Source organism: Chroicocephalus ridibundus, chromosome 3, assembly GCF_963924245.1.
Source record: "Chroicocephalus ridibundus chromosome 3, bChrRid1.1, whole genome shotgun sequence".
Taxonomy (NCBI): domain Eukaryota; kingdom Metazoa; phylum Chordata; class Aves; order Charadriiformes; family Laridae; genus Chroicocephalus; species Chroicocephalus ridibundus.
In genome coordinates, this window is record NC_086286.1 from 88,789,347 (window position 1) to 88,813,267 (window position 23,921).

Genomic DNA, 23,921 nt, shown 5'->3' on the forward strand with positions numbered 1-23,921 from the left:
ATTGAAGAAAAGACATGAGAAGTGTCTCGGCAGTGTCTTTCAATCGCCTTCTATTGATTCATGTTTGTTAATCCTGTTCTAGACTTACATGCAGCGTGCAGAATGGTGAAATACTATTAAAAACTTCCATATTGCTTATGGTTATAAAGAGAACACTGTAAATAGAAGATTTTACAATTTGTGGATTTTACAATTTCATCTTATTCAAGTTTCCCTTTCTTAACCTTGGTCACTTTACACAGTCTAGCCTTCCTAATCAATGCTCGACCTAAATGTACCATAGTCGTAAATGATGAGTGGCTACTGTCATCTACTGAGTTGATAGCTTCATGTCAAAGAAAATTAAGCTAAATTAAGGGTAGCTTTTTCACTGTTATCCTCTAAAGTTAAAGTTTTAAGAAAAGATAAAAAATGTGCCAAAATTAGAGCAAGTATATGTAGGAAATTTGAAGTCTTACATTGTTCACTTTGATTTCTCTCAGATTTATCCACTTGATGTCTGTGCACTGACACATGAGGCTCTTATTTTTAGAATTTTTACCTATTTTTCAACCTAAAGAAATATCGTCTGTTATACAGGTAACTAATTTGGAAAATGGTTTTTAATATCCACTTTCCAAAACTGTTTGACAAATTTGAACTTAATTGTGGAAGTAGGCAATCACCAAATATCAAGGTTCCAGTAACATTTTGAATTTAATTTGAGAATTCAATTGAGTTACAATTATTATCATAATTTAATTTAGATACACTAATGACTTGGGGTGCTTTTATATCCATGTAAAATATCACCTTGTTACTGTCATATTACTTTGTTCAACTTAAAGAATTGGTTATTTACTCTACTTGTGCATGGAGGTTTAAGTTGAGTTGCAACCAGTTTTTACTACATCACTTCTTTAGCATAAGATACAGGGCAGAACTGTAGCAGAAATTGTAGCTACTTCCTCATTTATACTTGTCCATATTACTCAGAAAGGTTAGAAATCTTTCTCAGAATTAAATCTCAGATTTTCTGTGGATTATATGTACACAGGCAAGGAAGATTTTCAAGCTTCTGTACAAAGATCAAATAGCAAATTTGCCACGTAGGGAAGTTTGTTTTTTCTGTTATAAAAGAAACAGTATGAGATAGTATTCAAGATCTTTAATACATATGTAGCAGTTGCAATTTAGAAAAAAACCCAAGAATGTAAATTAGGAATATAGTGCTTACTGAATAGGAATAATGTGAAATTATATTGCAGAGAAGCGTAACTTATTAAACCCAACAACAACAACAAAGGAAAACAATCCAACCAAAAACCCCAGAACTATTGTTTTCATAATCTGATTACAAAATTTACCTAAATTGGAACAAAATTACATTAATTCACTGCTCTCTTCTAACCTTGTCAGGTAGCTTGTTTGCTGCCATATAAACTCTGTTTCTCAATAATACCACCAAACTGGAATTTGTAGAAGCTGGGCACCTAAATACTTCCAAAGATCCATGTTTGATCTTTGGAATTGATAGTTAATGGGCTCTGTTAAAATCCTCATCACTTCCGCAGCTATGTAAAGATGTTCAAATGCTGCAGGGGATGCTGACAAGACTACTTTGCATGTCTTTTCCTGGTGATGAACAGGAATGTGTTATGGTTGCTCAGAAGGAAATCAGAGTGAAAATCGGTCCTTAAATCAAGGTGCACTACTGAGAAGAGAATGAACGTTTTTGTTCTCTGTTCTAGAAGATGGAGAACGTCTTCTAGATCACACTGTAGAATCACACTGAAGGAGAGTCTTCAGTGTGCTTGTACGGTCTCTAGTTAGATGCTACAGGAAAAAAATCTTAGAATCTTAACCTCCAGGCAATGTTTTCCAACTCTATTCTTTTTTCCCAGCATCTTGTAAAGGATGGTAGTTTTCCAATGTGTCCATCAACTCTTTTGTCAGTGCAGCTCCTTCTCTTAATTGAATGCCTTGGCTAAAAAAAGTTTTGTACATTATTCATGTTCTGTAATGGGTGAGTGGATATATTAGGATGGGAATGACAAGCGGCAAAGTTAATGAAAACACTTTTAAGCATGCTTGATGTTTTGCAAAACTTAACGGCAATGATAGATGTTCGCATTAAGATAATCCAAAATTAGGATTTGCGTAATCCATCTGTATAGAGGAAGATTACAAGTTAATGTGGAATGGTTGATAGTGAGTGAGAGGCTGAATGATAGTGTTGAAGGAGACAGGGAACACAAGCGAGAAAATTAAAGTAGATAGATCAAGAAATTAGGAAATGGAGGGGACGTAGCCATGACCAGGGAGGAGGATGTATAACTGGTGGAATGAAAAGAGTGAAGTTACGAGTTTTTCTAACAGTCAAATAAGTTGAAGTTAAAGTGACTATAAATTTATTACTATTTAATGTGTATGTTGACTACAAGACTGAATAACTTTCCTTTTATCTGTAAAGGTTGGAGTGGTTTCAGACAAGTGTAACAGTGAGGCTGTTTCTCATGTTGCTGATTAATATCAAACCTGAGCTAACAAGTTGCGTGAAGCGTCTCAATTTCTGTAACTATCTGTCTTCTCTGGTTTATAATATCTCTTTCCTAAAAGTTAAATGCTTATTTGAGACTATAAAAAATGTTTTGATAGAATTTAAGTCTACAGAGAACACTATGAACTTTAATTTATTGTATAGAGAAACCTCTTAACAGCATTCATTTAGTGGAAACAGCACGCGTTTTTCTATTTTTACAAAGGTTAGTGAGCTTCTTTTTCAAAACTTGATTTCTAGCTGAATACAATGGGCGTTTTAGTGTCTTTTCATTCCATGTGGTTTTGTTTTGCTGAAAACAAGAGGATTTTGTTTCTTTTATTTTGAGGAAATGTTCTGTCTTGATGAGAAAGCAGTGTTTTCGTCAGTAATTTAGAACAATTTTTTAGGATTAGTGCTGGGTGTGCTGATTCACTTGAGGATCTGAAACCGAATGTTTAAATAGTGCGTAAAAACTAGTGGATGGTGGCTGTTACTCTGTATTACACAGCTGAACAAATGTATCAGTTTAAGGAATCGTATAGGTGTTATGTTTTTCCTTTTCAAAATACTGTATTGGTATTTGTGTTTCTAAATAGGAAAAGTTTTTAAAAAATTACTGGAGTTTAAAAAAAAAAAAAAGTAATCATATATAGAATGAACTGCCTTTTTTTCCCCCCCTCCCCTTTGGAAAATAGGTAGGTTAACTGCTATTAGAAGCATATTAGAAATATAATTTGATGACATCAGGATCTAGCAGTGCTTTTTTTCCTTGCAAGGTTTCTATCTAGTGCGCCAATTTGGAGTTCTTCCTGCATTTAAAAAAACATTTCTGCTGCTCTTTTGGGCCATACAATTTTATGGTTGCATTTCCTGGAAGTGTTCAAGGCCAGGCTGGATGGGGCTTTGAGCAGCCTGGTCTAGTGGGAGGTGTCCCTGCCCATGGCAGGTGGTTGGAACTAGTTGTTCTTCAAGGTCCCTTCCAACCCAAACCACTCTATGATGAAAACAGTTTTATTTAAAAAAAAAAAAAAAGGGGGGGGGGGAGAGGAGGAAAGTTCTGAGGCAATACTTTTTGGTGTTTTCTTGAGGGAGGGTTTATTTGATCAGTCTTGGGATGCAATTCATTTAAATATTCTCATAAATATTTAGAAATGCTGAGGTTCTCCCAGTTTTACTCCCTGCCTATATCATTACCCTTAGCGTGGCTGGGCGGATATGCCAGGTCTCTTTCTTACGACCAATTTGAATTCATTTTCCACAACTAACAGCAGTGCAGGGTCCCAGGTGCGTGTGGGAGGAGGTGTGCTGCTTCCCAGGCTGTTGTGGTGACAGTGACCTGGTCTCTAAGTTCTTGCATGTTTGGAAGTGCAGGCAGAGCTGTTGGGTCAGTATGTGCTGCCCAAATACCTCTTCCTGCTGCAATTGGAGGGAAAGGCATGCCTGTACCTTGCTGGGGTTCAGAAAGAAAGAGCTAGAGATTATTAATCTCTTGAGATTATTTCAGATGTTCTGTGGTGGATGAAAAATAACTACTGGATGTAGTCCAGTAAGTACTAATTCTGGTCAAGTTTTAGTTGTAGTTTTGTAACTTTCCTGGTGTCTGAACCACATGTAGGTGTTGTGTTTCGGAGGGAAGGTTGAACGCTGCTGCACATCTCTTCCAGCCAGCCTTAAGGACCATGTTAGAAAGATCTGTAGTGCATAGCTGTTCTGGACCAAATGCATTTATTATTTCTTTTTCAGTGATCTTTACTGTGTTTTATGTTTACAGGTAATCAAAGCTGATATTTACATGCTTGGGTAACAAACTGTCATTTAAAATGCTATTTTCATGTTTTTAACTGTACCAAATTTAAATTTTCTCTATTCTGTTGTGCAGTGTAGCTCTGCAGCTTAAATTACACTAAAACCTACCTGAAAATGTTAAATTACTTTGTTTTAGACGAGCTGACCTATATTTCCTTTAATCTTCTGTACTTATTTGTGAATTCTGCCAACTCATAACTAAAAAATATTCCAATTCAACTCTCATTGATACTTTTCCTGCAACTATTTTTTGTTGAAGGTGAACTCTAAGTCTGCTCAGCATGTTGCTTTGAAATCACTAAGTTGTAAGTGTACATATACATGAGTATACATAAAATACTGCAAAATTTGATTATCTTTCATAGGGAAGTTTTTACCTTTGAAGACAATGTTAGGACCAAGATATGATGATCAGGTTGCTGAAGAAAATCGTTTTCACCCGAGTATGTTATCCAACTACTTAAAGAGTCTGAAGGTAAAGTTAAATTTTCTATTAATTGAAATATTACTTTCATTATTAATGTTTATTCAAATGTTGCTTTTCAGATTTAAGAAAAAAGTGGTTGATGGCTTCCTTTGGGACATCTGTGCAGAATTTTTTTTTATTTTGTTTACACTTTCAGGTTTTCTCTGCAACTCCTGAATTTCCAAAAGTACTTTCTTATTGGCAAGAACTGTGCAAAATGCTCCAGCTCGTTCACTGTATTAGCAGCAAGAATCTCACTCTTCTCTGTTATTACTGTTGCATCTTGGAGAGATGCCATTGTCAAAATTCAGACGGTCTGAGTTTGTGGTTTTACAAATGACTCTTGTGTATGGATATGTTAAGTTGCAATTTTGCTTGTAGGAGTTGAAAGCATTTAACAGTGAAAGGAGAATTTCGTAGAACTCTTCTGTACTTTCAATGCATAATTTTATCCTTTTGGTACCTTGAATGCTTTATGATATCTAACAAGTCATACCCAAGGATGGAATAAAATAATCTATGGATTTTATCCAGTAACTTCTTAGTGGAAAAAAAATGCATAAATAGAAAAAAAATTTAGCAGCGTGGATTGGGACCCAGGAAGGTGGGTGAATGCCTTTATCATTGGGTTAGAGAGTTCTGCTTCTGGCTTATTTCTTCATTCTCTGTTTAGCCCATTTCTGGCTACTTCAGCATGTTGTTCTGCATCATAGCACAGCTTTGACAATTAAGGTGGAAAACAGGACCTTTCCATCCTTTCATGTAGTGCAGAGGCCTGTGAAATGTTGTGCCCAGTCCAGTACATCTGGAGATGTGGGAAATGGGATTTTGAACCTCCCAGGCAAAGAAGGGCCTACAACCTGATTCTTTTAATCTGTTTATTAAACTGTTATATAGGAGGTTAGCACAATTTTTTTTGACTGTGTGTTTTATAAAACTAATTGCGCTAGTTACATTTTTTCTGTGTTTTCTTTTTCTTTTTTTTGCTGTTGATCTAATTCATAATAATTCTGATCTTTTTAAACTATATCAGAGCTTAAACATCAGAAGAACCAGGTGACTAAAATATGGGAATCTTCATTTTATGAACCTTATTTAGGCTTGCATATGAAATAGATGGTGAGCTACTCAGTGTGGCAGTGGTAGAGGTACCTGTGGGCTAATGTGATAAGAAAGTACTATCAGTGAAGCATATGTGCCTGTTCCCAGGTGCTTGAACTGGTAGGATTTTTCTTGTTTGAATTCTTGGATCTATGCATCTAAATTCTACTTGAGTTCCTCTTTTATGCATTATGTTGTTTTTCACTCTGACCGGCTTTAATGGACATACCTAGAAATTTTCCAAGACTAATCTTATTCATGGTTTAAAGTAATTTAAAATTCTGTACGTATTTTGAAGTTATAGAGAACTTCAGAGACTTACTCAGAATTTCTGACTATTTGCTCGTTAGTGAGTTGTCACCAAAAAGGAAATAATGGTAAGCCTTCATAGCCTTTCCACTGAGCACATCCATCAGTTGTACTGCAATACTACAAATATGTAATGTCTTGAGTGACATCAGATGATTAGAATCTGATAGTACAATTACTACCATGAGGATCCCCACTTATATTTTGGTAACTGTGGTTAACAAGCAGAACATATAATTTCAAACTCCCTGTTCTCATCAAATCTATTATATTGTCTTAAACCCTGGTATTGTTGCCAAATGTTTGCTATTTGAAAACAAGTGGGTTTTTTTTATTTGCAGTGGGTTACTGCAGTGCTATATTTGTAGATTACCAACAATCTGGCAAAGAGATAAATGTGCAATTGAGGAGACCTTGAAAAGTGCATTTTCCCAAGGGGAAAGTAGCTCAAGGCAAAAGTGCATGGTTCTCATTGTTTTACTGCTAATACTTTGCAGAATGAATAGCATCTGAAATCTGGTTATTACTTATGTCCATATAATCTATCTCCCAAATAAGAGACTTCAGCAGAAACCTTTACATCTGGATTTTGGTAATAGTGAGATATTGCCGCTGCCACAGATTTTTGAGGGTACTGGTTCAGCATTTAAGACAACATCTGTCTGGGAGGAACTTACTCTAACAGGCTTCCTGTGTGATTTCTTTTTCTCATGGAGCTGGTTACTGAAAATCTGAATGTTAGAAACCGACTTGATGAGGGACAGCAACCTTGTTTTTCTTCTGATTGCCAATATTGACATAATATCTAATGGTGTCATAAAAAAATTTTCAGGGGCAATTGGTGACAGTGAAAACAAATTTTTTTAATGTCTTTCTTGAGTAGGTAGGTTTGTACTGTTTATGCTTTATAAAAGGTAGTTTTATTTCTGTTTTAAAGAATTAGGACATCAGTTAACTCAAAAGAATGTCTGGGCAATTAGCATGCTCAAGATACAATATTCCTATAAGGAAAACTAATTATCAGTTTTCAGCCACGTTATTGTTTTCACAGATAAATTAAATCGCTGCTTTAAAGTATTTTCCTCAAGAAATGCAAGAAAAAAAATCCAAGGTCTGGAGACAATTCAATGTATTGTAGTATGATCTTTCCCTCCTGGGGAGGATGTTTTCAAGTTCCAATGTCTAATGAGAAACTTCTGGGGTCGTACAAGGGGAACCTAGCTAAGCCCATTTAATTGCACAGCAGCAGAAAAGCGCATGCATAAGGCATTAACAGCTGGAGGTAGCTGGAATGTGAGAAAGGGAGGAGGAAGACTTTTATAACTGTAGGAGGACCTGGAGAGTCTGCCCAAAATAAGTATGAGCAGAATGGAGGTGGTATGAAGATCATGGTGTTATTATAGGTAGAAGATGAGAATGTCAAGCTATCAATGAGCTTTTTTTCCTTCTATCCAGTTATCTTTTACGATTAGAAGCAAGAAAAATAACTAGTTTCAATTGTGTTTCAACGTGATGTCTAAGATTGTAGTGTTGCAACAGTCCTTGTAAGAAATAAATGTATGTTTTAGTGAGAAATTTAGCTCAACAATTTAGAATTACTTTTTCTTCCAAACCTGTGTCATTCAACGATGGCTGGGTGTGGTGGACTGAAAGATGTGATTCACGCAAAACATTGGCTAGAAAAACAGTTTTTTTCCAGTAGGTGACTATTTTAGCTTAGATAGTCTTTCAAAAATCAGCTCCTATTAAGAACTTTCTAGGACCAAACTTAGGAGACCGTAACTGAGAGGATGACTGCGATGACTGGTGTGATGTCAGGGTTTCAGAGCAGAGCAAAGGACCTGTGTGATGAATGTACATATACTAGAATCTATTCTATAGGTGAGAATCTGGTCGGTCAGGGCAAGCGTAGTATAACCCCAGTTCAGTGACTGAAATGTTTCAACTCCTGTGGTACCATGTTTTTTTGCATGGATTTTTGGAATATCATAATTGTATACTTTGATATATTACATATTCCCCCACTTTTTAAAAATTTCTTTATCCTTGCACTCTAGTTTGTACTGTGTTATGTACAGCTAATCCCATGAACTGAGAGAACAAATGTTTATGCTTTCTGGAAAGCAAGGAAACTGCTTTCAGGCCTTATATGCTCTATATGCCATACATGATTTTATAGCTTTGGCTAAATTGCATTGCATGCCAGTTTGGTTTACTACTCTATGAAGTGTGTGAGGAATAGTGTCACTTCACAAGATCTTCAATTGTGTATGATTGAAATGGTTTGTAATAACTACAAAGGAATAGCTGGCTAGAAGTCCCGGAGTCCTGTAGTTCAGAATTTCCTCTCTAGCAGACACTTAGCTGTATTTCATTCTTCTATTCAAATTAAACTGAGAGCTGGTGGATTAAGTTGCTAAGCCACTATTTGAGCCACTGTTTGAGAAGTCGTGACAGTCTGGTGAAGTTCTCACTGACTGGAAAAGGGGAAACATAACTCCCGTTTTTAAAAAGAGAAAAAAGGAAGACCTGAGGAAGTACAGGCCAGTCAGTCTCACCTCTGTGCCCGGCAAGATCATGGAGCAGATCCTCCTGTAATGCTAAAGCACATGGAAAATAAGGAGGTGATTGGTGACAGCCAACATGGTTTCACCAAGGGCAAATCATGCCTGACAAATTTGGTGGCCTTCTATGACAGTGTTACAGTGTTGGTGGATAAGGGAAGAGCAACTGGCATCATCCACCTGGACTTGTGCAAAGCATTTGACACTGTCTTGCATGACATCCTTGTCTCTGAATTGGAGAGACATGGATTTGATGGATGGACCACTTGGCGGATAAGGAATTGGCTGGATGGTCGCACTCAATGGCTTGATGTCTAAGTGAAAACCAGTGACGAGAGGCATTCCTCAGGGATTGGCATTGGGACCGGTGCTGTTTAACATCTTTGTCAGTGACATGGACAGTGGACTTGAGTGCACCCTCAGTAATTTTCCTGATGACACCAAGCTGTGTGGTGTGGTCGACAGGCTGGAGGGAAGGGATGCTATCCAGAGGGAACTGGACAAGCTTGAGAGGTGGGCCCGTGCGAACCTCATGAAGTTCCACAAAGCTAAGTGCAGGGTCCTGCACCTGGGTTGGGGGAATCCCAAGCACAAATACAGGCTGGGTGGAGAATGGATTGAGAGGAGCCCCGAGGAGAAGGACTTGGGGGTGTTGGCTAATGAGAAGCTCAGCATGACCTGACAATGTGCACTCGCAGCCCACAAAGCCAACCGCATCCTGGGCTGCATTGAAAGAAGCATGGCCAGCAGGCTGAGGAGGGTGATTCTCCCCCTCTGCTGTGCTCTTGTGAGACCCGACCTGGAGTACTGTGTTCAGCGCTGGGGTTCCCAACATAAAAAGGATGTGGACCTGTTGTAGGGGATCCAGGGGATGGCCACGAAGGTGATGAGGGAGTTGGAGAACCTCTCCTATGAAGACAGGCTGAGAGAGTTGGGGTTGTTCAGCCTGGAAAAGAGAAGGCTCTGGGGAGACCTTATAGCGGCCTTCCAGTACCTAAAGGGGGCCTACAGGAGAGATGGGGAGGGACTCTATCAGCGAATGTAGTGATAGGATGAGGGGTAACAGTTTTAAACTGAAAGAGGGGAGATTTAGATTAGATATTAGGAAGAAATTCTTTACTGTGAAGGTGGTGAGGCACTGGAACAGGTTGCCCAGAGAAGTTGTGGATACCTCATCCCTGGAAGTGTTCAAGGCCAGGCTGGATGGGGCTTTGAGCAACCTGCTCTGGTGGGAGGTGTCCCTGCCCATGGCAGGGGGGTTGGAACTAGATGGTCTTTAAGGTCCCTTCCAACTCTAGCCATTGTATGATTTTATGAAATGCAACATCCCAAACACTTGGTGACACTTTGGGTCTGAATTACATTGTAGCGTTCTGCCTTCTACATGCCAGTCAGGAAACTGAAATGTGTAAATGTGTATGTTCAAAAGAGTAATTTCTAAAAGTTGAGGGAAAAGCATGTGAGTATTCTTTAAGCTTAAAAGCTTTGACATAAAATTAAGTTTTATGCTTTCATGTATCTTCTCAGTGATAATTCTTCATTGTAGCAGGAATTTGGGGAAATTTGGAGGCTTACGGTGGGACCATTTGAAGCTGCTGGTATTTGAGAACAGTGGGGTTGGGAACTGTCTTTGAGTTTTCAATGCTAAATGGAATTTTCTGTCTCCTACTTTTAGATGGGAGGATGTGAAATTATGTTCTGCAAATTGCTTGTGTTTCTTCTTCTCGCTCTCCTTTAACAATCTGATGTATTAAACAGTGTTACCTTTTAATCTGTCCTCATGATTTTATTAAAGGTTGTTTTCTTCATGATTCTTTTTCCCTTTCTCCAGACTATCAAATGATACAGCATTTTTTTCAAGAGTAATTCACATTTTGGAATGTCTTCTTTCTTCCTAGACTAGAACTGAATGCAAAACCCTTTCCTTTAAAATGGTATTTTCATTAAATCTTAATCTTACTTTGAAAATAACTTTTTCCCCCTTAGCTGAGGGCATCTTGGAAGCGATAGGTTATCAAGCTGAGGTGTGGAGAAGTTGGGGAGGAGGGTAATCAGGGGGCTATCTATGTGACTTCATAGTCTAGAGTTCTTTGGTGAAAACACACCTGATTCTCATGTCTGTCTTTTTCCCAACTCTATCCACACTGTTGATCGGGTGCAGAACACAAAAGGAGATTCTCATGCTTTCTTTGGGGCACGGCATGTTACTGGAAGATACTCTGGATTCCCTCCATGGAGCCATTCCTTGTGTAGAACAGCAGAAAAATATCTAAATACTTTTCATAGAACTAGCTCATTTTAGATGTACTTTTCTACCCTAGCATGTTGTCCCGTACAATCACCTAGAAGTACTGGTGTGGGAATATGTCGTTCTCTTATTTTGAACTGGTTTATGTCAGTGTCATAGTGTTATGGACCTGCAGTATATAGCACATGGAAATTTTGTGTGTTCTTGCTTGTGAATTAAGTAGTCTTTAAGATATTTGCTAAATGCTGTTGAGAATGGAGGGGGAGGAAAGTAATCATTGAATTAATTGCCTTTTGTATACTTCCTACAAAATCAGTTGCTGGCTAGTATGCTGTCAGTCTGTCTGTATGTTTAGGATCTCGGTTGACACTAAATATTTGACGTTTCAGATGATGTAACATTGTTTTCAGATGGAGTCCTACTGAAGTAGCTTGTATTTCTGCCAAACACAGTAATAAAAGTAAATAAAGCATTCTGGATAAAATATACAAAGTTGAAGTAAACAAGGAGGAATTCGAACTGATTTGGATATAACACTACAAATGCATAATGCTGCTGACATAACATTGTGATGCTTTTTAATATCTGATAGATAAAAGTATTATGAAAGTATAAAAGTATTATGAAAGTATATCATCAGAACTTTGAATACCATGGATAACTAACTAGCTCTGTAGATAATTGGAAATTTGCCTTTGGGGTCTGCTGAATAACATCTCCGTGTGAAGCAGCTGTTTCTGAATTGTATCCCAGTAATAATTGGAATTTATCTTTTCTGAATTGTCTGGAAGCTATGTTTTAATTTGTAGTTCTTCCAACTGCACTGCTAAATTATTTCCAGTCTGTTGACCGTAAGGTAAATAAAACCCCATCAAAATCCTTTTTATGAGTATGTGCTGGAGTTTGAAATATATTGAAAATGCACTGTTCTGGTTTTTTGCATGCATAACATGCTTCAGTGTTAATGTACTTTTAAGTGCACTATTGATGTATTTTTAAAAAAGACAAAGCTATGGAACAAGGATTTTGCTAAACTACCACTCTTAAAATGCCTTTTAAATAACACATCTGGTTTCATGGTAAGGATCCTACTTGAAAGCATGACATTCAGCATTTTGACCAAAAGCAATTGCTTCCACTTATAAGGCAAGAAACCAGGAATACTTCCAGTACACAGGTGTGTGAGCGAGCTGATTTTGCATGGTACTACTGGGAGGTTTATTGTTGGTGGAAATTTTGTTTGGATCAAGGATCAGTAGGATGCACTTCCCTGGTGTTCTCTGTGTGCTGGATGCCACCCAGTGGAATTTCTGCTTTACATCTTGCTTTTTAAAAACATAGTAACTTCCACAAGGCTGCTTTAAAAGACCTATTTTACAGCTATAAAAAACAAACACTAAAAAAGTAAGTTCATGCACAAGGGAACGCATTAGGGTAGAGTGGGCAAGGCAGCCTGAGTTCAGGTACGCCCTAACGTCCGGGTGCTTGAAATTGCCACCTTAATTACTGACAGCGTCTTTGAAGATTTCAAGTTATTTCACATTTTAGCTTTGAATAAAGTGTTTCTTAGAATTTAAGGGAATTCTTGTTTTAAACATGAAAATATGCTCGTTTGTTTTGCACTCTAATGGATGGATGAATTAGGAGTTATTTCTGAGAGTATACTTGTATAGAGGTCTCAGTAGTTAATTTTTCTTATGGTACTTCCAATGTGCCTGTGTTTAATAACTTAAAACGTAAGAGCATGTGATTCTACCTTATTTGTCTTTTAACATGTTAAAATTATTCTTTATCAGATCCTTCCTGCTGTTAGCAGATTTTTCTTATTTATCAGTGTTGGTGGGAACAAACTGAAATTTTTAAATTGATGGCTAGCACTAATTCAGACACCAGCTTTCACAAAGAAACACAGATGACTGTGATAGTGGTAAAATCAAATTTATATAGATTTTATGAATAAATGCAATATTTAAGGACTTTTAAACTTGCAACTGTACCCTGCTACTGCTTTCAATACTCACTGATATTTGAATGACATATATAAGTTGGTTTTTTTGTTTGTTTGTTGTTTTTTTTCTTTTAGGTTAAAATGGGTTTACTGGTAGACTTGACCAACACCACTAGATTCTATGATAGGAATGATATAGAGAAAGAGGGGATTAAATATATAAAGCTCCAGTGTAAAGGGTAAGTTGTCTGTACTTTGTTAATATTTAGCTTTTAATTTGAAGCATCACACTGAAGTAATTAATCTTTTTTCTCTTCCCTTTCCCCCAGCTGTCTCCTAACCTCTGCGTTCCTGTGTTTTTCAGGCATGGTGAGTGCCCTACACCTGAGAATACAGAAACATTTATCCGTGTATGTGAACACTTCAGTGATAAGAATCCCTCAGAGCTTATAGGTATTTCTTCTTAGATCCATCTTACATCCATCATTAGTTTTTACTGTTAATTTATCTTATATTTACTCGTAACTGTAGTCTCTTATTCTTAAAAGTCTAAGCAAAGGAATTTCCTCAGCACAGTGTTTATGCATTTATAAATTTGATTGCTTTTACTCCAGAAACTAGTGTGTTTCTGTTTTTTTACAGAAACTAGCATGCATCCCTCAGTTTGATTACAGCTATCCACTTAATGTGGAAAAATATACAGGCTTAAGAACTGTCTACAAATACATGATACTTGCATTGTGTCTTTGTAACTTCTGCTGATGCAAATACAGGTTATGTATTGTCTAAATATTTTTTGGCATTTGATGGTCTGGCTTACTTGAAGTCATATTTGATAACTGAATGATCAAAGATTCTTTAGCAAATCTCACATAGCAGCTGATTAATTGCTGGAAACTGATATTAGATAATTAGGCTAAGTTTTTCTTCTGTGGTGTATTGTCTTACAGTGAATATTTGAATGTTCTTAAGTATAATTTTATTTTTTTTTTACCCAAAGCAAAATAAGTTTTCAGTTTAAATGGGTGGCTTCTAGTGGTTTTACTTAGAACTATTTTATTCTGATTTCTGTTAAGCATATTAATGTTCAACTCTATCCTCAAACTGTCAGAGAAAAGAAATTACTTTGCATCTTAGTTTCCAGAGTCAGAAGGGGTGTTGTCCTCAGGCCTCTGAAGATAATTCTACAACCTTCCTGAATCTGAGGGTCTGTGCAGCTTAAGAGTGCATGGAAAAGTTGTTTGTATTGGTGTCATTGATAAGAGCTTGGCAAACTAAACTGGTATGTTCATACAGTTTAGGATTCATAGAGAATCATAGAATTGTGCAATAGTTGAGGTTGTTGGAAAGAATCTGTGGAAAACATCTAGTCAGCTGCCCTTCCTTAGAGCAGGGCCAGCTGAAGCAGCTTACTCAGGACTGTGCCCATTTGGGTTTTGACCATCTCCAAGTTTGGAGACTCCACAGCATCTTCTGGCAACCTCTTCTGGTGTTCGCTCACCCTTACAATATACAGGGTTTTTTTTTTCTTACGTTTATACGTAAGAAAGAATTTATTGTATTTAAATTTGTACCCGTTGCTTCCTGTCCTGTCACAGGATACCACTGAGAATCTTATATTTTTCAGTGCTTGAGAGATTTAATTTGGGCACGCACTTTTTCACATAATTTTCTTTTAGGTACTTCCTTATTTCTTTATTTCACATAGAATGCAATTTTAATTTGAGACCTATGTTTTCTTCCCTTAACTGTTACACAAGTATGTGATGTGAACTGCTGGATGAGAATGAGTGGGATCAGTCATCAACAATATTTCAGAACTTGCACCAGAATTTGAAATGTTTTCACTCTCATTTAGTGGTTTCTCCACTTGGTCCTCCAATGATATTTCAGAACTTGAAATACTGTTATGGTCAGCAATTTATATGGAACACGGATAGCATGGTGATACCCTATAAATAGCTGACCCATTTAACTGTTTTTTCAACTTTTAAAATGCCATTTTTAGTGTTGAGTCACTAAATTGTTGACTTCTATGAATTTTGGAATGTTCTTCCATTATTTTAATTGTTTCACCTCTATAGAAAAAAAGTCAATTAGGTAGAATCAAGAAGAAAATAATGTGTTGAATAAGCTTTTAAATAACCTGTAGTTTAGGCTTTCATAGTAAAGGAGAAATGTTGTGATTTTTTTTTTTTTTTTTTAAATTTCCCTTCCATGAATTACTGAAAAGTTGTTTCTGGTTCTGGACACTTGTTTCCTCTGACAGAGCATCAGAGGGACTGGTGTGGAGGATATTTTTATCAAAAGCAAAAGCAGTCTGCAGCAGTGGTGGTACTGCACCCCACGTGATCTTTCCTTTCCAAGCCATTGGGCTCATTGCTGAGATGCTTCTTGTCTTTGTCATGTGTATAAAATTATTGACTTAACCTTCCTGGTAGCAGTAACAGCCACAAGACTTACTGATATCAATTGTGTGCAATTTCATTTCCAATGTCAAGATTAGATATGATAATAGACTGAAGTGTGAATGATAAACGAACAAAATTTTCTGTTCAGCTAGAGCAATATAGAACGGAAACTTTATTTTTGCAACTTGAAGGACTGGAATATGCCTGCCAATTTGAAGGACACAAAATGCAAAAATTTTGCTTAAGGAGAAATGATTGCTGGGAACAAATTCTATAAGGAAGCTAAAATTCATTTCATTTGATGCAAATTACACAGTTTTTAGTATTATTAAATGGTTAAAATGGATAAATCCAAGAAAATTGTAGTAGTTTTTGCCTTGCTTTATTAAGAAGGGAAGCTTAGGGGGCAGGCACAGAACCCAACCCTGGTACACTTGATATATATTTCGGTTTACCCATATAAAATTTCTGGTTTATATCAGTCTACTCTTTGTAGGCATTTTTTTGGATCTCCAGTAAAAAAAAATAAATTCTTGCAGTGCAGGGGAGCGTATAGAAAAAAAGATAGAAATTCACGTTTTGTCTGAATAAGCATCAAGTGAATTGTTGCTAAACTTACTTTACTAACTATGTAAAGTAAGGACATGAATGAAAGATTAAGTGACTTGCTTTGTGGTCACAACTGAAAAATATGTTAATATTAAGAATAACTGCTTTTGGAGTTAGTGGAAACTTTAATACTCTAATATTTATAATTTAAAATGCAGTATGAGGAAGAGGCAACATCCTGCCTGAATCCTTTACATTTTTAATAGTAGAAATTTTTAGTCTGGTTTGTTTATCACTAGATGGTGCTGTTGCCTTGAGAGGAAAAACAAATACGTTCCAATGCATTTGATTCTTCCCCCCCCTTTCTGGGGGATGCATTCAGTAAAATAGAGGCTGAAGACTATTCTTTTTTTCTTACATTGAAAAGATAAGTAATTCAAGGTGATTAGAGTTTTCTTTTTGTAGTTTGGTTTTTCTTTTTTAAAATTAATAAATGGTCTTAGCATGGTAATAGTAAATTTGAAATAGAAATGTGGTCTGTTGACACCGCTTTCAAGTTTGAGGTAGAACAATCTGGATATGTTTTTTTATGCCTGATGAAATGTGAGGCTTTTGGAATCCACTAAAAGCACAATTATTGAGTTTGACTGTATTGTCTTATGATAAGCATTTGAACAGTCATAAAAAAATACTTTGAATCTTATCTGTATTAGCCATATTTCAGTTGCATTCAAGTTAGTGCTCTTGAGTTGGGATAAACTGAGGTATCCCATACACTTGTTTCTAACAATTTGCAGAAAGAATGTAATAAATTGCTTTTTAGGCTTATGTGCTTTATGTGATATGGACTGCCTTGATAGGAAGGGAGATAATTTAAAGTTACTGATGAAGGTAGGAGGATCCAAAAACACACTTGGGAAACTAAAGCATGTTTGTTAAAACTACTTGCAAATGATTATGCCCTTTTCTTGTCTTGTCTAGGTGTCCATTGCACACATGGCTTCAATAGAACTGGATTTCTGATCTGTGCCTTTTTGGTCGAGAAGTTGGACTGGAGGTAACTTTGAATGTTAATTCGTAGGGATTTATGGAGAGTGACCAAAGTATCTTCTTCAGTGTGTTTCACTCATTGTCCTGACAGCTATCTTAATGTATTCACTGTTTGTTATTTTAAAACTGCCTACTAATCTTGAGCAAACAACCTATATTATCATTATTCATACTGTCCCTTGGTAGCTTAGCCTGTCTCAGTCAAGCTTTCCAGGTCCAGTAGGTCAAAAGTCACCTGTACCTGCTGTGCGGGGGCTTTTATTGTATTGTGTCTCTTCCCTGTGACATGTCCCACATTTTGAGTAATAATATAGAGTTCAGAGATGCCTGAAAGACTATTTCTCTTCCTTTTTTTCATGTAGGTTTGCGTGTATGCGCTTTGGTTTCTTGAGTTCTGAAATAATTAACTAGAGCAACAGCAGAGTGGCATACTTGCTTCTGAAGGGCCGAGGGGAGACAAAGTCGTCGTTTCCACCTTGTTGTTTGACTAAAGTCGACAACATGCTTCTGCACAGACTCACCTGTGGGGTTTTTTTTTTTTTGTGATATAAAAACGTTCTTAATAAAGAATAGTGCTCTTTTTCAAATAACATTAGTGTAAAAAAGAAAAAATTGCCTGTACCATGCTGGTGGGCGTGACTTTTGCGTGTTTGGTAGTATTCACGAAAACACTGTTTCCTTGCTGACAGGGTCCCATGCAAGGCATGTTTCTTAACAAGCCCCTTAAGTGTTCTGATGATATTTCTTATGTTGTCCTTTAAGTCAAGAAGATTCTACTCCTGTTACTGCATTTTCTTATGACTGGACATACATTTTATTTGGTGCTTAGCATGTGCGTGTTAGTAAACTTGGAATAAAGACATTGGTGCAATGGAGACAGCACACAGTTAGTAGCAGGTGGCTGAATCTTGACAGAATCTTAGCTGGGTATAGGAAGTAGACACAGGTACAAATATCTTTATAGTATGATTCTAGTTGTTCCTGTAAACTAGCAAAGCTGTATGCTTTTAATCTAACAATTTAAAAGCAGGATGCAATAACTAGACTAAGAGCTGGTCCTTTGTTCTGAAGAGGAAATGCACTTCAGTCTATTTAAAACTCCACCTTCTATGCAGCTTCTCTTTATTTTCAAACCTCTGTGGGAAAAGCCTTAAAACTTAACAGCCATGTCTTTTGGTGGTTTGCTGTTGCGTGTTTGGTTTTTTTTGTTGTTTTTTGTTTTTTTTTTCTTCATTCAGGTAGCTAATTGTATCAAGTTTCTTCATCTCTGTCAGATTATTTTAACAGAACACCCAGTTGATCACTTGGTAGGGAAGAATGTCCACAGCAAAAGGATGAATCTTGTCAAGGTGGTAGTTAATGCTAAGCATTGTATCAAGATAAATCCAGTTTGTTGTATCATTCTTTAAAATAAGGGACTATTATTTGCTGATGAGGAAATAAGATTTTCCTGATGGAAAAATCCATCCATATTCATTCCTTAATCATATGATGTAGGAGTGCTGCTGATGTATTGTGAATACTGAGATATAGTTAAATTAAAGAAAGGTCATTAGACTGAAAGCTCTCCAGCTAGTGATCAGAAACCTTACTTGATTGTCTTTTTCACAACTCATTTTTCCCAAAGACGGTTACGTTTCAAGAGCTTGCAAAATGTGTTTTCTTTCAGCTAGGTTTCTGTGCTTGAAATCTGTGCTACCTCTTTTGGCTTTCATTGCCATCTATTCCAGAGCAGTATAGAGTTCTTCTAATATTATCTGAGACAGATTTGAGCATCTTTCAGGCCCCATCCCTTTTACTTTGTTTTGGCCTTTCAATGGCACTGGTTACAGAAGGTGTGAAACAATTTAAGAAAGATACCAAAATGACAAGTGTCTTGGGAGGATGAAATTAGGAGTCTCAGAAAACAGAATGAGGACGAAAGATCCTTCTCAGATTCTTAAGCTGTCATTTCTGAGATCTGATGACCGACCATCTGATAATCTCACTCATGAAAATGTTTTTTTTTTTTTCTACTTTTACCAAAGATCAGAAAACAGACCAAGTTTACTGGCTCTTAGGAAGTGTTTCTGTTTATTCTGGGAAATTTGCCTCATAAAGTTCTCATGCTCCTTCCCATACTGTACAGATCAGACAAAAAATGCCTTTTGTATTTAAATTATTTTTTCCATTTTAGCTATATGTTTTTCTTGTTTCAGTGTCAGTCTATTTTCTTACCTAAAAAAAATATTTTCACAGCATGTAATATGTGCTTTTGTTCCAGCTTTAAGATACGTGCTTGTCAAGAAGCCTTACGGGGGCATGTACCCTTTTTGATTTCTCATCTCTTACTTAGCAAGATTTCTAAATGTTGATCTACGGAGCATTACTGCTTCATGCTGCCATGATAAATTGAAGACAGAATTATGTCCATTGCTTTCTGTTAAACATTTTCATAACACCTATGAAAATAGGAACAATAAAACCCTTATGCTGTGCTTGCTGTTGTATAGTTTGCAGTGCTTTCCAGTTGGCTGGTACAGATGCATGACTGTTAGTTTTGGTTTCTAATTTTTTTGTGATCCAGCCTCCAGTTTATTAAAGCACTTAAGATTAAGTGTTAGCTGCATAGTAAAAGGCTTCTGAATTACAGTTTTTTATGAGAAAAAACCTGCAGAAAGAGAAGTAATTCAAAAGAATCATAGAATCTTCATGGTTGGAAAGGACCTTTGAGATCATCAAGTCCAACCATACACACACACAAAAAAAACCAAAACCAAAAACCAGCCCCTACAATCTTTGCCCTTCAGAGCATGCCCTGAAGTGCCACATCTAGACGTTTCTTAAATACCTCTAGGGATGGTGACTCAACCACCTCCCTGGGCAGGCTGTTCCAGTGCCTGACCACTCTTTCAGTAAAGTCATTCTTCCTAATATCTAATCTAAACCTCCCCTGCCGCAGCTTCAGACCATTTCCTCTGGTCCTGTCATTATTCACCTGGGAGAAGAGGCCAACACCCACCTCTCTCCAACCTCCTTTCAGGTAGCTGTAGAGGGCAATGAGGTCTCCCCTCAGCCTCCTCTTCTCCAAGCTAAACATGCCCAGCTCCCTCAGCCTCTCCTCATATGACCTGGTCTCCAGACCCCTCACCAGCCTGGTAGCTCTCCTCTGGACACGCTCCAGCACCTCGATGTCCCTCTTGTACAGAGGGGCCCAGAACTGAACACAGTACTCGAGGTGAGGCCTCACCAGTGCCGAGTACAGAGGCACGATCACTTTTAGCATGATTAGGATGCTTTTTCCCAGTGTGATGGCAAAACCTCTAGTGAAAGGAAAGATAATTCTTTGGGGGAAAAATGTAGCCATATTTGAATTTCAGCACTTCAGTTTTTCTTCTTTAAGTTTGTTCATCTTTTTCTTTGGTCTCTTTTGTCTTCATCCAGGCCTTAAATACTTACCTATGCATCACCTATTCCTTTTCTGTAGCAATAATAAAAGTTTTACCTAGGTGACCAGCAGACCACTATTAGCAACGACAAGGAGACGAAGCAGTGCAAGCTACAGTTACTTCTGAGAACATACGCAGTGCCTACATAATTATGCAGAATCTTGTGCAAGAGTAACTGTTGCCAGGCATGATGTTTCATATGTAATGAATGTTTTTTGCAATTACCAGTTTGGAATTTTTTTTTTCTAAATTCTTAGTCCCAATAAATCTTATGTTTGTTAAGGGATAACATGACTGAAACATGTAAATTAAGCGTCCAGAGTAATTTTCAATTTTTATTTGACAGTATTGAGGCTGCTGTGGCTACTTTTGCTCAGGCTAGACCACCGGGTATTTATAAAGGTGACTATTTGAAGGAATTATTTCGTCGTTATGGAGATGAAGATGATGCACCGTCACCACCTGAGCTACCAGAATGGTGCTTTGATGAAGATGAAGAGGAGGATGACGATAATGATAAAACAGGAGGCCAAGAATCAGAACCTGGATCATCAAGCTCTTCCTTTGGCAAGAGGAGAAAAGAACATCTAAAACTGGTATTTTTGATTAAGAACTTTATATTCTAATTTTAAACTGAATTTCATAAACTCATAGTCATCAGTTACTACATAATACATACTATACGAGTGTCAGTGCTCTTGCAAATGAGGACTGGTAGTATTTGTCTCAAACCGGTAAAAACAGGCAGATTCATTGCAGACGCTTATGTTTCCTGTATGAACCTTGAACTTTAATATTCAACACTGCAACTATTCCAGTTGTAACGATGACTTAAAATTTTTCTAATATAACACTTTAGTTTTTTTTAAGCTTCACTTGAGATAGTTAAGTGCTTTTTAATTTTTCACAGTGTCTTTAGAGGTGAAATGTTATGGAGGAGGTGCGTAAACAATTCTTTATTTATTTTTGTAGCCATGTGGATGAAATTCAGTGTTTTTTAAATTCAGTGCTCATTTTGGTGAATATTCTTCCTCTTTAAAATTTTGAAAGATTGAGAATTGGATTCAAAAAGCAAGATGAGCTTAAAAACCCCAAGGCAGCTGTGAAATTATATTTTGTTCAAAGCTGTTTAAAGTGTGTAATGATAAGAAATATGGCTGATCACTTAGTCTAATTATTTTGACATAAATCTGCATAATTCTCATGAAATAAGTTACTGTAGTTACTATAGTGTGGAACTAGTACTCAAGTACAAAGAATATACTTGTATTGTCTGAAGCGCAATGGCTCAGTTTTCTCCAAATTCCTAACTGTTTTTTTTATTTGCAGATAAAGTAGGGGAGAATATTGCTGAGTGCAAAAATAGATTCAGTTCTTGCATAATACTGAATTATTTTACTGGTGTGCTGAGGTGTGTTTATTTGCAAACACTTGGAAATCCTCATACGAAATATGCTGCAAAAAAGCATATTTTGTTGTTACTGCAACTGTTCAACATGGTTTACAGATGAAGTATGGAAGAAATTAGCCTGAAAGGAATATGAAATCTCATCTGAAGAAGCAAGAGAACTTTGAAAACTTTAAAATAATCCATCAGCTGAAATAAAAATTGCCTACACTGTAAAAATCCATAGTAGAAATATATTCAGGGATATGGCCACTACCTCCCTTAGCCTTGAAGTAAAACATTGATATCTAAAAAAATTTATTTGGACCAATACCTCAAAACTAATTTTTTTTGACTTGCTGTTGGATGCATTAGCAAATGAGGTGTGATGGTGAGCTCCAATGTCTGCCTTTTTTCAGCAAGTATAAAACTAAACTGGTCTGTTTAACAGGAATCATGATGCTGGCTTCCCAGTCTCTCTGTTATCTGCCCACATAGTTTTTTGAAAGCTGGAAGCTAAATTATACGAATAAGCATATTAATAACTAAAAGTTAATTATGAGTTAGATAATTTCTGAAAGAAATAATCATCTAGTTAATATGCATATTCGTATAATTCAGTTTTGCAGCTCTGGAGGAACAGTCTTTGACGCGAAGAGGAGGAACGGGGAGAATTCTTTACCATGGTTCTTGGCTGGCAGATTGGACTGCTTCTTAACTGAGTAGAGATGGATACAATCTATTTGTGATTCCTTGTAAATATGCGATCTACAGGGGGAATGATTATCAGGTAAATACCTCTTGCTTAGATTTTCTTAATTTACTGTCTGAAGGGCTAAATTTTCAGCATTACAGCTGATTTCCTGCAGCAGATGTTTTCAGCATTCTAATGCGACTTGTCCTCTAAACATCTAGGGATCTAGGGGCAGACAGTGTCAAACTGGAGGTGGCTGATATGATAGAGATGTACTGAAATGTTTTCATTTTGACCCAAATCTTTGTGGGGATAGAGGAAAAGCTTAGGGGTAGAGGAGGAAAGGTCTCCCAGGCATCTTGCTCGGATAATGAATAGTCAGAAGCAACTGCCCAGCTAGTCTGCAAAGTGAAGTTAGCATGCTGTCTATTTCAGAAATTCTCTCCTGGATGTGAAAAACTTTACTGCAGCATCTTTCTCTAAAACTTCCATATTTTAATGTCAAAAAGTCTTGACAGCCTTTCTTTTCTACACTACAGAAACTGTGGGAACAGTTAGAACATAATGCCATTACAGTTTCCTTTATCGTCCCGTGAGTGTAGTTGACAGGTAACAGCAGGTCTGTTTGCTATGAGGGTGGCGAGACACTGGACCAGGTTACCCGGGGAAGTTGTGGAATCCCTGGAAGTGTTCAAGGCCAGGCTGGATGGGGCTTTGAGCAACCTGGTGTAATGGGAGGTGTCCCTGTTCATGGCAGGGGGGTTGGAACTAGATCATCTTTAAGGTCCCTTCCAACCAAAACCATTCCATGAGTATAGTCTTGGATGCTACACAGGAAATCCAAACACGTTTTAAATTTGTCAGTGTGTGTGCCATAATGATTGTAGCATCGAAGCATCATTATTAACTGACACGTGGAATCTCACTTCAGAAAAAAAATACTTGATTTTGCAAATAGGACAAAAAGTTATAATTCTGAGCCAGAACCTTCAAACTTTTCATGGGTCAAACGGATCTTTTACTGTTTATTAAGGATTGCCATCTGTTCTAGTCCAATGTAAGCTGCGTATTTCACAGGCAGTACAGGGCGTAATATGTAATGCTTCCAAAATGGGTGGCTACATCTCAAACAATCTGGAAGAGATGGTAGCTGTTAATGATTTTCTTCATGATTTTGAGTGCATGTGTCTTGTGGTCATCTGCAAGACAGAGGGAAACCACTAAACCTCATGGTTGACATAGCAAGGAAAATTATTATTTAACTATCAAAGTACTTAGATTCTAACTATTCTCTGTCTAACCTACCTTTTTTTCCCCAATGTTTAACCCCTATAGTTATTATTCTGCCTATGGGAGTCTCTTGATGGATATGGGAAAAATACTATTTTCTGATTTTGCAGCAGCATTTTATGTACTTGAATACTGGTGTAGTTTCCTTT

At 37.1% G+C, this 23,921-nt stretch overlaps 1 protein-coding gene across 3 annotated transcripts in view; it reads left to right on the forward strand.

Annotated features, from left to right (window-relative positions):
- The window catches only part of RNGTT (RNA guanylyltransferase and 5'-phosphatase), a 189,688-nt gene that overhangs the window by 2,639 nt on the left and 163,128 nt on the right, over nt 1–23,921 (forward strand). The window contains exons 2-7 of one of the 3 annotated variants that reach the window (XM_063330003.1): nt 483–579; nt 4,693–4,802; nt 13,099–13,202; nt 13,328–13,416; nt 16,905–16,980; nt 20,748–20,997. In XM_063330003.1, coding sequence (XP_063186073.1) covers nt 4,716–4,802; nt 13,099–13,202; nt 13,328–13,416; nt 16,905–16,980; nt 20,748–20,997 — 606 coding nt within the window. In that variant the 5' untranslated portion in view covers nt 483–579; nt 4,693–4,715. The remainder of the gene's footprint in view (nt 1–482; nt 580–4,692; nt 4,803–13,098; nt 13,203–13,327; nt 13,417–16,904; nt 16,981–20,747; nt 20,998–23,921) is intronic. The other 2 variants (XM_063330002.1, XM_063330004.1) reach the window with 2 other exon arrangements.